At 42.8% G+C, this 14,843-nt stretch overlaps 1 protein-coding gene across 4 annotated transcripts in view; it reads right to left on the reverse strand.

The window, feature by feature from the left end:
* The window catches only part of LOC116849386 (furin-like protease 2), a 474,332-nt gene that overhangs the window by 275,142 nt on the left and 184,347 nt on the right, over nt 1–14,843 (reverse strand). Inside the window, exon 3 of one of the 4 annotated variants that reach the window (XM_032826506.1) lies at nt 4,397–4,495. The exons of the other annotated variants lie outside the window; for them this stretch is intronic. Coding sequence (XP_032682397.1) covers nt 4,427–4,495 — 69 coding nt within the window. The 3' untranslated portion in view covers nt 4,397–4,426. Of the gene's footprint in view, nt 1–4,396; nt 4,496–14,843 lie in introns of those variants that run through there. 4 annotated transcript variants of the gene reach the window in all.

Here is a 14,843-nt window from a genome sequence, read left to right on the forward strand (position 1 = left end):
AGAGAGAGAGAGAGAGAGAGAGAGAGAGAGAGAGAGAGAGAGAGAGTTCTCCTTTGATCGAAAATAAAGTCGTTCAAAGAACTTTCCAGCGGCGCGAAATTATTTGGTCGATTTGATCGCAGATATTTCCGAACCGGACGTTACGCATTCTTCTTCCGGCACATACGATCTGTCAAGATCTCCGAAGTCGGGTCATACGACGTCCGAGCCGGAGCGTAATAGAGACGAGAAGGAAGTAGGTGCTCTGTATCGGATCGTCGTCGTCGTCGTCGTCGCTGTCGCCGTCTTCGCCCTCGGACGTTGCGCCGTATCGACGTTCCAATTAAATCGCTCCGTTTATCTGGCACAGCTATTTCCGCAACGGTGGTCAGATAACCGCCGAGGGCGCGTACTATCAATGGGTGAATGACACAATACGTCTCTTCTGGTTCGGCATCGCGCTTCGTGAACGTCAGCCCGTGCGCATTCGGCTTCGAATGGAAAATTCTGCGCCTTCCGCCGCCTCGGCCGAGGGCGAGAGCGAGCTACTAAATCTCCTCTCAATGCCGCGGCGCTCGTAAGCGATCGATACGAAATCGCACGGTGAGCTCCTCTCCGGCTCGTCCAGTTTAGTTTAGCGCAGAGCACGCAGTTAATAAACTAAACAGGCAGAATACCGCAAGGTAGGAACGATTATACCCTGTGTGCACGCGTGTGCGTAGCCAAGCGCTTCTCACAGTCGACGCTTCGGTGCGGGATTATCGCGGGCGAACCGTATCGCGCGCACGACGCGAATCTCGAGTTCGTGTTAAAATCGCTAACGGTAATAGCGCAAACGCGAACGCCAGATGTCTAGATGCGCGAAATCGAGGCTTCGCCAATTAGGCAGAGGCAAAGACCAGGGGCACGCGTGCGTAACTGCTCTCGCGTTCTTCAACAGCCGAAGAAAGTGTATGAATCGTATGTCCGATGAATCTTTATCTTCGCCGCGATGGATCTTCATCCGCGACGAACGCTCGTCGCGTGTTGTTTCTCTCTGGTAAAGCCGAATGGCGAAATGGAAGTATCTGCTTCCAAGTGAGTCTTGAAGTGAGTCTTTGTTTCCTCGAGCCGAACGATAACAAGTCCTTTTAGGTTAGATGAGAGAGAGAGAGAGGGGGGGAGGACCAATCCTTGACAAAACGAAAAATGAGGACGCATAAAAGAAGCGGGACGCGAATAACGACGAGAAGAATCATCGTCGAAGTTTCGCGGTCCGTGTCTCGAGAACATACTCGATACTGCCGCGAGGAGCTACATTTCTCGAATTATCCGCGGTTGCATCGTCGAGTACCTCCCAATTTCACCGAGATAGGTATCTAAAGTAGGTAATTTCTCGCCGGATTTCGTTATGTCGTACCTTTTGTAACCATTATCTCACTCGTGCGACATCACTCCTCCTTGACTGAAAGGAAACGAGGGTGGATCGCGCGGTCGCGACGATCTCTTCGCCGTGTCAAGTGGCTCGCGCGCGCGCGATTGACGGACACGCGTTTCCGTATTTCCCGAGGAAATTCTCGGCGACCGCGTCGGGCTCTTACCGACCTCAAGGAAAACGTACGAAACGTGGCGGATATACAGGCGGACGAGAGACAAGACGCGCGCGGGCGTGAGATCCGATACAAAAGCGACGGAGCAGAGGAAGAAGAACAGGAGAGAAGGAGCCGAGAAAGGAAGAACCGGGACAAGAAGTTTCCCCCGCTCGCTTTTGAGGTTGGCGGGTCGCGAATAACGCGACAGCCGATATCGGGCTACTACGGCCCTTTCCTCTGGAGGATCTCGCGATAGCGCATCGTCCTCTTTACCCGCGACAACCCCTGCCGGAGTGTGATGTTGTATCGCGCGTTCACGGCGCTGGACAGTGTCTCTCGGATACACGCGCGCGTGCCGACGTAAATATTTCAGACGCAGATGTCCAGGTAGACAGGTGAGCGTAAATTGACAGCTGCTTGATTTGAGAGTTGCATTCTTCATGAGTGGTCCATGCGGCCCTCATGTTTGTCATATGGAACGATAAAGAACGGAGACACGAAAGAAACGCGCGAAAGAAGTTGTCAAAATTTGCTCAAGACTTTTGCTATGAAATATCATATGAAATGTCAGATATTATGTGAAAATTTCAGCGTAATTTTAAAATTTTTATCTTTAGATAATAATTCTCAAATTTTGGTGCGTCGGATCAATGTAACAAAAAATTTACGCGGTATAAAATAAATTTAATAATTCGTTCACACACACAATATATATAATTGCTTTATAGATATAATTTACGGATGCATTGCCCGCGCGGATGTATAGTCTCTGCAAAAAGTAACGGGAAATAAGAAATTCATTTCTATTTCCCGGATATCCGATAAGTTGAATAATAACTTTAGCTTTAATATTTTACCTTGACATCATACAAATTTTTATAATTTATTTGCCTCATTTTATATTATCCCTGACTTTGAAACTCTCTGAACCACAATAAAGCTTTACATATATCATTTTAAATACTTAAAGTACATGCGGATGAAAACTGGGATTTTTTAATTATCTTTTCCTTTATTTTCTAAAGATAGTAAAATTATATATTATGATAATAGCACGTTTTAAAATATTCTCAAATAGACGATAAACAACGTATTATTGACATTTAAGACAATTAATGCGTTATTAAAATATCATTGGACGTCACCATGTTTGCTGAGCTTACACCTCCAAATAAAGTAACTTTTGATCCAAATAAAGTGACTTCTGAATCAATGTTAAATTGTTTGTTTGGTCATTTTTAGATGCAATATAGATCAGTCCCTAATTCTCTCAAAATCTTTTCTTATTTTTGAGATATGGGCACAATGCATCCTTTTAAACAACTATAAAGTTTCCATCATCGATTTTGCCTCACGTCTACTTGGATCTACGAAATTCTGTCTGAATAGCGAATGTTTGTTTGAACACGGCGACGGGTATTTCTCAAAGCATCCTATATATAACGCGCCGCGTCATTTCCTATCATGCGTTTCCTTTTTTGATTCTGGAATTATCTTTTTGGGGATATCTCGACCGAGATTGAAGAGTACTGACAGATATATTTCGCGCTCAACGTCGGGACCCTTCGGAGTATCTCGATGCGTATATCTCGTAATAATTACACCACTCGGATCCGCTGCTGATAAGACCAAACACGTATTACAGCGACATTCGAATATTCGAGCACACGCGCGGAATGCGAAATCACTTTGCAGTTACGTACACGCGTATCGACGTGCGCGGAAGAGCGATAGCGGGACCGAGCGCATCCCTAAATTGGCCGCGTTTGGTTATCAGTAAATTAGCATTTTGCGAGGAATTATCGATAAACTCGCCCACTCGGCCGGGACGAACCACGGACTCGGCGTCCAATTAGCGTGCTACCAAAAATGATCGCTATATGATTTGTTGGGTTCCCCCGAGGGGAATTTACCGCGCGCGAGCCGACGGTCGAGCGACTTGTTATTCGAATACAATTACGGGACGACACGAAGAGCACGTAAGGGAGAGAGTAGCGTGCATCGTAAATTAAACGGTATAATCTCTCTTAATCTCAGAATTATTAGAATTAATAACACGGGGGGAACGCGTGTGTCTGTGTGTCTCTCTCTTTCTGTGTATGTGTGTGTGGGATGAAACACACAGGATTTATACAAAGTAAATTAAAATTTAATAGAATATATACTCCTCTGTATTTCCCCACTATTGTCAATGGAATTGCATCTTGCACTTTCTCTCGCGAGGTAAAAACACTTAAGTAGAATAATTATATGGAATAATATTTCTAGCTATTTTTTTTCTCTGGAATTGTAATAATGAGCGGTAAGCAAAGGCTCAAAGAAGAGAAAAGTACAGTTATAAATATTAGCGAATAGTACAGTTATAAATATTATCTGAAAATAGAGGACCATATATAACACACGGGTGAAAGATTAAATCGAACCATTCGTCCGGGTGTTTAGGCGACCCGAGCGACGATAAATTCCGCAGTTCCCGTTAATCAATCAACGGGAATTAGCGGGCAACTTTCATCCCACTCCAGCTACTAAATTATTCGCGGAGAAACGTCATATAAACAATATACATGATAAACCTCCCGACGCTCGCTCCTTGTGCTCCTAGATAAAAGATAGGGACTAAATAAGATATCCCGCGCAGGGGAATTCCGGAGAATTTTATTTGTAATCCTCCGCGAAGAAAATTCATACGCTTGATCTGCGAACAGCAGACGCTACCGGACGGTTTAACCGTCGGAGGTGCACCATATTCCGAAAGAAAGAAAACAAGAAGAGAGGGCGACAGGGAGGGAGAGAGGGAGGGGAGGAGAGAAAGAAAGGAGGAGGGCCAGAAAGAAATACGTACATACCGAACCGACTCGCGCACGTGTACGTAAGATTTACGCGCGTTCGGAGCTGAACGGCCCCGGGGGAGGCGCTCGTCCGTTTTCTCGACGGCGTCGACTCACCTGAAACAGAAAGATAACGCCAGAATTAATTATGTGGCCCGGGGCACACGCGGGAGGCGGCTGTTATCGCTGGATTACCAATTTATTCGCGATCAATTACCGCGACTTATCGCTGATCATGATCGACGATCGCGTTCCTCGAACAGCAGCGCGTGCGTGCATATCACACAGAGCAAGAGATCTGTTCGAGGGTTCGATCAATCTTATCACATCCCAACAAGTTTTGTCATTAGAACAGTCCAAAGGAACTAATGTCTGGCTACTCAAGTAATTTAGTGTTTTGCTCAAACAGAAGGAGGCCACTTAAGTTCCCCATTTTATTAAAAAAAATTCGATAATTCCGTTTAAGTAATTTCAAAGAAATTTGAAATTATAAATAAATAATATGTTATTTCGATGAAAATCTTTTTCAAATATAATAGAATTTTTTCCATCAAACAACGTTTAATTAAATGAAACCAAATGATGTTTGATATAAAGTTATTTTGTTTTTTGACTCGAACATATCGTAAACAAACAAGCAAGAATAAATCCAGAGAGAGAGAGAGAGAGAGAGAGCTTTTTCTCCGCGCACCACAAACGGTAAAGAGACAGAGATCTCTTATCCGCGTAATTCGCGATATGGTGAAAAAATAACGGAGTGTTGCTGCAACGTGTGCGCGACGTTGAGATGTAACATGCACAAGTTATGCGCACAAAAGAATTGCTCAAACATTATTCATATTAAGAAAGAGAAGATGGAGAAAAAGAGAGAGAGAGAGAGAGAGAGAGAGAGAGAGAGAGAGAGAGAGAGAGAGAGAGAAAGGGAGAGAGAGGGGGGATGTGAATAACTTGTTACGCAATTTTATTGTTACCGGCAAACTTTTATTTGCCGTTTAAACGTTCCCGACCATGTCTCGTACATGAAATAAAAACGTCCGCACAGTAACGCGATTTTTTACCTCTAAAAGCTGACATCAATCAATTTTTATTCGGTCAAACGATTGCGACTCGAATCAAATCATCTAATGTAAATCCGCCGCGGCAACGCCACGAGAGCGTGTATAATCGCACGTTAAAACATCAACCACCACTTCACTTATTGTCATCGTAATATGCTCGTTAACGGGCGCACACGCGAGCACAATCGTATAACAGCGCGATCGATACCGGTGCAGAGAGGCAGGGAAAGGGACAGAGAGGAAGAGAAAGGCAGAGAGAGAGAGAGAGAGAGAGAGAGAGAAAACATGCCTTATAACGCGTATCTGTATTGAAATGTCGAAATGAATTTTTCATCGCGTACAACACAACGTAATAAATATCCACTCAATAACGATGAATACACTCTTGTCCAGGGCGAAACGCGAATGGATTGTTCCGGCCGGCGGAGGCGTTACATTTGCGTCTCGCGTTACGGTGCAGAACACGGTGCGGCACCGGCGGTAATACATAATTACGGCACGCGGCAAATATATCATTACGTTCTATAAATCCAAACGCCGCCGCTGGCAGAAAGCGCGAGGATATTAATCGCGAAGCGGCGGCGCGCCGCGTTTGCTTTAGCGTTCACGCGTACGCGAGAGAGAAATAGAATACGCGCGCGACCGGTCGTTAATATTGCGAGCGGCGCGTACGCGTTTGCGTTTTGCGCTTCGCGCATGGCTAACGTAACGTACGTCGATAAAGTCGACGGAGTGGCGGTGCGCGCGTTAGAAACGTCCCCTACCCCGTAGATACGGACAAATTCGACAGTCGATGCGCGGCCGCGCGATGGATGACTCCGAGCAACGTCAGCTCCCGGCGATGAGCCGCATTTCGGCACGCCGTTGCGGCCGCATTAATGTCGCACCCGTCACGGTTTGCGGAAAATTGTGCGAACGCGGCGACGGTGTAATAAATTTATGCGTCCGCGCGGGGAAGAGGGTAAGCGCGCCGAGCGGGGGCGGCAGCTCCCTGCGCGCGTTTGTCACGAGCTCTCGTACTTTTGCGCGCTATCATATGCGTGCGCTATATAATATACGTGGCTACGCTTTTATCTATATATATACATACATACATATATATATATATATATATATATATATATGTTCTAACTATCTAACTATATCACACCGCGGTGTTAACCCTTTCCCGGAGATATACGCCAATCGATGTCACTCACGTTTATCGTGCGTTTCGCGCGAGCAATCCGCCGGGTCTGTTTCCAATATTTCTCGCTAACCCCTCGCGACTCGACGATTTTCAATTAAAGTTGCGCGACTCGCCCTCGATCAGCGAGATGCGTTTTCTCGTCCATTACTCGCCACGGCGGCGACGCGATTCATTGTAGTATGCACCGAACGACAACGTTTCCTCTATCTGTCTCTTCTGACAAGTCCTGATGTAGACGCGGCTAACCGAGCCGAAATTGTAGCCCTACTTTGGAATTGAACTTTCTAATATCTGTGTATATCTTAAAGTGCATATGTTGATACGCATGGAAGCTGAGAGAGAGTTGCCTTTGGCGTCAACTATACTCTTTTGTGATTTAAACCACAAAAATGATTGGAAGAACCATTGTTTTAGTAAGTGTTATTAGAAAGATGTTTCTTCTAATTATTTTTCTGGTTAAAATCATAAAAAGATCATTATTATTAAAAGAAATTATTTCAATTTTACTTATTTTTTTTATTTTATTTTATGATTTTTATAGTTATGATGGTTACTTCTCAATATTAATTAACTATTTAATATTATTTCGGTAACGGTCTTATTAGCTTTAATATTGCGATTAACATTCATGTCAAATTATGCAGGTCTTTAACTAATTGTAATGCGTTCGTGTCGTAAACCTTGAGTTTTTTATTATCACTGAAGAGGGTTCATGGTTGAGCCGAAACGTATGATTGTTTTATATTGATTATTCATGTTCAATAAATATTACACGATTTCCTAACACAAGGAAGGTTTTTTACCCATATGGTATATAGCACTATTAGTCCTGTACTTGAACTCGAATTGCCCTTTTTCCTATTTTTTGATTAAAATCATAAAAAAAGTATAGTTGACGCCGAAAGCAACTATATTTTTCTCTCAGTGTACTCAGCGTTTCTAAATGGCAGGAAACGCACAAAATGCCATTTGTAGTTATTGAAGAGGACCTCTTCACAAGACTAGCGGGTTAAATGGAATCTAAAGAGGTTGATACTGACTTTAGCGTATCAAAATAGGCGTTGAATGGAATATTGAGGTCGGGATCAAAATTTTGATTTTCGGGCAGAGAGCCGCAAAATAAATCGCGTTTTGCAACAAATCACCAGGATAGACAAGAGCAGGACGTTCGTAAGTAGCAACGCGCGGTACAGTTTAATCACCGATCGATAAAAAATCGATTTGTCCCGATGGACACATCCGTCGACACGTTTCGTCACGCTCCCGCCCGTAATCATCGTCCAGGAACGGAGCCACTAGGTGGAGGGATGGTCGTCGATTGTACGTTTAATTTATTCGGCGCCGTTAAAAGGTACGCCGCGGATATTTACGGGCGGTGATTATCGGAAACAATCGCCGCTTCGACGTACCGCGCGCGCGCGCACTATAAAATCATTATTTTGCTATAATACGTTACATCCAATTCAAATTATCGTCGGAATTACTATCCGTTATTGTCGTCGTACGGCCGTTAATTACTACTCGGAGGACAATAATTCGTGCGCTCGCAAATAAAACGGGACATTACAGAAATTGTAATAATCATAATAACAGCTGCAACTACCGTTGAGCGATGGTGGTTCATTGGCGCATTGAGAAAAAAACATTTGGTATCTAATCCGGGAAAAAAAACGTTTGATATGTAATTATAATCGCACACAGCCGACCAGAGATTTATTTTATGTGAGATTTCTCCCAAAACTATTGTCAGAAGAACCATTTTTGTCGTAAATATTATCGCACACGAAGGAAACTTGCAAGGGAACTTGCAGCAAAAATTACTCTGAGAAAAAAGTACTGGAAAATTTAATTACGGAATATAAAGTTTGTTTCTGCGAAATAAAGCTTATTTCTGTCAAATAAATTTTATATCTTATAAATAAATTTTCAAATATTCTCTCAATGTATAGAATTTTGTGTAGCCGAAAGATAAATCGACATTCTGCAGTAATTGACTATTCCTTCGTTTCACATGTGGTACATATTCCGAGAACTGAAACGTGCCATTAAACGTTTCCTGTGTTCCTAGCGAAATATTCTGCGTTTCTTAGCAAGATAAATCTCACCGATGGTTATTCCCCCGTACTACTAAGAACATAGTACAATTAAAAAAAATTTAGATGAACAAAGGAAACTGCAATATTCTCTCCGTGTAGTGTAATAATAATAACCTTATTGCAACTACCATCTCTTTTAGTTAAAACAACAAAAACGGCGTTGAAACTTAATTTTAATATGATTAAACATTTATTCTTTCCTGTCACAGTGCGAGCGAAAGAATTAATGTGTGTTTCATGCAAGGAATGCATTCAACGGTGGTCGACAAAGAGAGGCGCAGTTATTGGTGCTCTTGAAACGCGTGCCGCGACGAGAGAGAAATTCCACGTCGGCGTAAAAGCGCGCGTTGATGTTTTCCGCTATTTCAATAGATTCGTTCAGTACCATCTCCCGCTATTCCACGTGTCTCTTAGGAGTGGGTAAAGGCGCGATACGAGCACGAGAGGGAAACAATTCGGACGCATAATTTCCAACATCACGCGGAGAACTACGAAAGCAGTTCGTTAAGTCCGTTAGATATTCCGGAAGGTGCTTAAGGTGTCAAAGAGTACGCGTCTTGCTTCGAGTATCGCGAGTTGGCGAACAATTACGACAACCTTCGTCCCACAGTAATGCAATTTCGGCTGATCACGGTAAGGCGCGCTTAACGCTGCGCGCAACAGCGTTAACGTTGACAGTGAATGTCGTCGTGCAAAGAGCTTATTGCGACGACTGCTCTCGTACGAACGGTTTATGAAAAATCTCACTCGGCATTTACATTTTGAAGAATATTGCGTGTCCAACGGCGTACCCAACGGCGCGACAGCAGACAAACGGTGAGGTGAAAGAACATCAAGGTCTAGACACTAATAACATAGCTATCTACTTTTGAACACTCTTATTGTTTTGGAAATACGAATATTTAAACATTCAACGTGGAATATATGTATTTATTCAATATAATTGTAATTTTGCATTTAATACCTAGACACTATTTTTATAATGTTTGCGCGTTCGAAGTATATATACTGTTATTCGCGTATTTGGTTATGTAATGTTCCATAACTATATTCATATTTCCTCAGCACTACCTTGGATCAGTTCGTGCTTGTACATAGATTACGAGCCGTTATTCAGACTTTCAAAATTATCAGAGGTATAAGCTGCGTTATGTATTATCATGTTATAAGTTTTCGTTTCTCTTCTTATTATTGAGGGCTCTCCCCGTTAATTGATTGAATCAATAAATAAATAATGTATGTATATATTCCGTAAGTTGTAAAGTTTAAATACTCGCATCTAAAGGTCAAAACAACAAGATTGTTAGATAGCGGCGTTACTAATGTCCAGGCGTTGGTACTTTCGTAGCTTAACAACTCGCGTAATAACGGCGCGAGCCGCGAGCGCTGATTAAGGGTGGCGCAAAGCGCGCGTCGCGCGAAATAATAACACTTGCAATCGCGCCGCGCTTCCGTTCGTTCGCGTACAATCGCGGCGACGGACGACAACGGCGAGCGGTCACGAAAGGATCTGTCAACTGTCAGAGGCGTCGGTCGATCCGGATGCGTGTCGCGCGGCCGACCACGCGATGCAAACGCACCTGCACATGTGCGCACACACACAGACAGCACGGACACGCGCGTTCACACAGGCGAATGGGGTGGCACGTCGCGTCGCGCACTTGTACGATCGTCTAGCAGTCGGCACGAAAAGCCACGGGGTGTCCGTATCGCGTTCCCCGTGTGCTTCCTCCGCGCCGCGAGAACGCTACAGACAAGCGCGAGCGGCACGAAGGAAGGCGGCAGCCGGTATACATCGTGCGAAATAATATGACGTTATGTACGTTACGCTCGCGCATCTCGCTGAAGCCGCTGCTAATGTTACATCCCGTCGTCGAGCGCCTTCGCAAAGGCAGAGAGGAAGAAAAGGGGAGAGAGTGAGGGAGTAGAGTGGAGTGGAGTGGAGTAGAGAGAGGGAGAGAGAGTGAGAGTTTCTTTACCGGCTAAAACCGATTCAGTCGTTTCGCCGTCGAGACGACGACTGCGAATTACAGTTCGAAAGTATCCCGACGTGTGAATAATAGCTTCGCGAGCTAACTTCCAGGCACAGCTGTATACTCGAGCTCTTAAAGACGGCGGGGATATTTAGAATTTCGCGCGCCCTTCTCATCGCGCACGTTGTCGCGCGAGAAAAATACACACGGATAATTCTCTATTAGACGCGCTTCCGTCGGGGACGTTTGAAAAATAGATTGTCTAGCCGCCATCCGGCGATATATTCTGTTTCTGGAAATAGCGACGCGGCCGATACGAGCTTGAAAAATGTGTACACTCCGGGAGAAAAGTTTCCGAACACACATCCCGGCAAATATAGAGTAAGGGCGCGCTCTTTATGGCGCGGGTAAGTTCGTAATAAGTTCTTCTTTAGTCCGCGCTGTAGTCATTCCTCGTGGAAAACGACTGAAATTACGGCGGTCCCTCCGGCGTCTATTTCAACGCGTCGCGCTGCCACGATGTATCGCGAGACTAGAAAGAGAGAGAGGGAGAAAGACAAGACGTGGTGTGTGTATGAGTTAGGAAAAATACTACGTAACAGATAGAGAAAATCTTTTTTTTTCATTGTATAAAGAGACACGCAAATGCCCGCAAGCGCGTGCTGTTGTCTCGGCCATTCTGTTGCACAAAGAGAACTGTTATGATTTCTACAATCACATTTTCTATGGTTATAAAGGAAGTGCGTGTGAATTCAAGTAAAATATATATCGCATTAAAATTGCTGTTATATGTCTATACATGCAGTTCTTACTTCTTATGATATATGATATTCAATTACGTATATCCTCATACATAGTTGCCTCAACTGAAAGAATATTGCTGTCTCTCTATTGTGGTCTACAAAACAAATACTATGGTTGAGGGATTCATAGCAGGTTCTGGTTGCGCTATACAACACTGAGAATTCCATTCAAACACGCGTGGACATCAAATTCGAAACTTTGGCTTTACTTTTGACATGAACTTTCCAATACCTGTACACTGAGAAAAAATATATAAAAAATAAAAAATACTTATTAGATGATGTACTAATAACATATTTACTCTTGTGCTAATATATATATATATATATATATATATATATATATATATATATATATATATTTTGGCATTGAGAAAAAATTTCTTTCAAATGAGAAAGTATATGTTTTTCTGGAACACATCACTATCGGTTCTCATGAAAGCAATTGTTTATTCTATTTAAACACCAAAAATTTAGATTTAAGTAAATATATTATTAGTACTCAAAATAAATAAATATTTATTATTTTTTAGATATTTTTTCTCTGATAGCATATATCCTGAAAGATCAATATTTAATACACATGGAAATTGAAGTTTTACTTAGCGCCTCTAAATGGCTGGAAACGCACAAAATGCCGCTTGTGAGCTGACTAAAGAGGACGGTAAAGTTGGTAGGTTAAATGGAATAAAAGGAATTTGATAGACGTCGGAATATCAAAGTAGACATAAATGGAATATTGAGGTCGAGAATAAGGTTAAAATTTCAACTCGGTCAGGAAACAAAGAAAACTAGCGTACCACCTGCAGAGTATTATGATCTCTACAATTTCTTGATATAGATGGGTGAAAAACGACATCAATGTTACATTTTGGTAACTATATCTACCCAAATGATATCCTTATGTGTCTTCTTCGTGCGCGATATTCTTTCCGTCGTCGACGCAGCAATGTCTAGACAATGTTGAATAGTGATCCCTTATCGTAGGAATTTTCAATATATTTCGCATAAAAGCCGTTAAATTGGAAATTCCTAAGAGAAAAGAACACCACGCAAAAGAGAAACCGTACGTTCCACGAAAAATAGAGAAATAGGCTCGCGCGCTTTTACAACGGCGCGACGATATTCCCTTGTCACGTCATCTCCTTTGCAGACTCTCATTTTTGGTACAGACCATTTTCTATATAAATATTGTCAAAGATCACGGATTTTCTTTTTTTTTCAAACCGCCTCGCAGCCTGTCGTTATTAAAAATGAAAAGGCGCAGAAGGGAAGGAGAGAAAATTAACGTTCTTTTTTTTATATTCACCTTCGTACGAAAAGCGCGCCCAATTACTGCTGTCAAGAGTTTCGCAGTGCGATATTTTTCGCGGTTAGCAAATCTCCCTCTCTCAACGAATTCGTGATACACTTGCGTGAAAAAAAAGAAGGGATAGAAAGAGAGAAAGAGAGAGAGAGAGAGAAAAAGCAAAAACGGTGATCCAAGCGCACACCCCCGCCGTCGCGAGTTTCCACGTGTTTAATTACCGCATGCAAATTAACGAGGAGTTCAATTGTAAAGCAACGGACGATGTGCACGAACGTAGGGAAGTGCAGAACTGAAGGCTCGCGCCGGAAACGAAGTATAATTACGAGGCACACGCATTATATTCGCCGCCAGGAATAGTGCAAAAAAAATACGGTATCGCGTCAAGGTGAGGCGCCTCGTTTCGTGTAACATTAATTCACGACGTAACGGGTGCGGATCTACAGGGAAATTAATATAATTTCGAGCGCGACTCGCGAAATCCTCCTGTTCGGAAACATATTTCTCCAGCTCGTGTTAGCGCATTGCAAGAGAAAAAGAGCACACGCACTCGTTCGTTCTGTGCACACGTTTACACGGCAATTTTATGCACATTTGCGGGGAAAATGAGTCCACCTCGAGTCCAACGGAAGAAAAAGTCTCGCGTTACCAACAGAAACGACGCAGTTGCGTTTACGGCAGCTCTACGACGCGCTTATCAGATAAGCATAACGACCCGACATCGTGGGTAATAATTTGGAGATGAATCAAGTGCTGAGATATTCAAAGGATCATTAGCTTCAGACCACGAAACGTTAACCGCGCTACAGCTTGCGCGACGACGCGAGCCGACGGGATGAGAGAGAAATATTTGCAAGCTACGGAACGAGACTACGACAGGCGTTCGCACCAATAATCGAAGGGATGGCAGAGAGAGAGAGTCGGTCGGAAAGGGGGAGCGAAGAGCCGACAAGGGTTGAAACGGGGACGTAAAGAGCTGGCGCATTAAGGCTAACGAATCGGAAGCACGCACCGGGGAATCGTAAGAACGAACGAGGGAGGGAGATAAGAGCCGCCGGACGTACGTGGTTTATGACACTTTCCCTGAAAAGGTAGACGCGCCGTTTAATGTCCTGTCTAGCCACGTGCAATATATCGCGCGATATCGTAGCGAACGGTGAACGGAAAAGTCAGGAGGCTCGATTTTCGTTCAACGAGAAAAATCGGATAGATAGATTTATTGAATCCTGCACGCAGAAAATATCATTCTGCTCTACTAAGAAAAGCAATTATTCGGCTTGCTTTTCTTCCTTTAAGTTAGATAGTTAATTTCAACAAAGAATATTCTCTTGACAATGGTCTTAAAACACAGAGTGAGTCAGTAAAGCTATCGCCACGTTGGATATCTCCGAAGCAAATAGAAATAAAGGTAATCTTCAGAGACCTTTGAAGTTACTTTATTTTGAGAGAAAAGCATTGGCACCATAAGACGCTTTTTTCAAGTAGAATAACTTCGAAGATCTGAAGGATCATCTTTTTTTCTTGCTTTAAAAATATTCTAGGTGGCAATAGTTGCTAGCTGTCGCCCTGTATACTCGTTACAAATTTTAGAAAAGCTCGTTCATGTGCTCAAAAAAATTATTTGTTCTCTTGACAAGGATATTATAAAACTTTATTAAAAAAAGATTGGTTTGACTCTCTACGTAGTAAGAAAATCTATTTTTTTGTTTAATATTTTTGATTTTTGGAGGATGTATTTTGAATAAAATTGACGCTTGTGACGAACTTATGATAAATTTGCGGGTACGTAACAAAGAATTTATGAGATACTTAAAACAAGTAACGTTTCCTTAAATGTTGTATAGACTTTTTTTAGGCACACAGTAGCAAAAAGAGAAATGCAATGGCTAATAGGTATTATAATAGAGAAAGAAACATAAAGCACAAAAGTATAATGCAAATGCGCATAGCAAATACAATAAGCAAACAAAAAAATAGAAAAGTAGTCTATTGAGCGAGAAAGAGAGAGAGAGAGAGAGAGAGGGGGAGGGAGGGAGGGAG

Source organism: Odontomachus brunneus, unplaced genomic scaffold, assembly GCF_010583005.1.
Source record: "Odontomachus brunneus isolate Ranch 3 - 2012 unplaced genomic scaffold, Obru_v1 Obru_scaffold_114, whole genome shotgun sequence".
NCBI classification, from domain to species: domain Eukaryota; kingdom Metazoa; phylum Arthropoda; class Insecta; order Hymenoptera; family Formicidae; genus Odontomachus; species Odontomachus brunneus.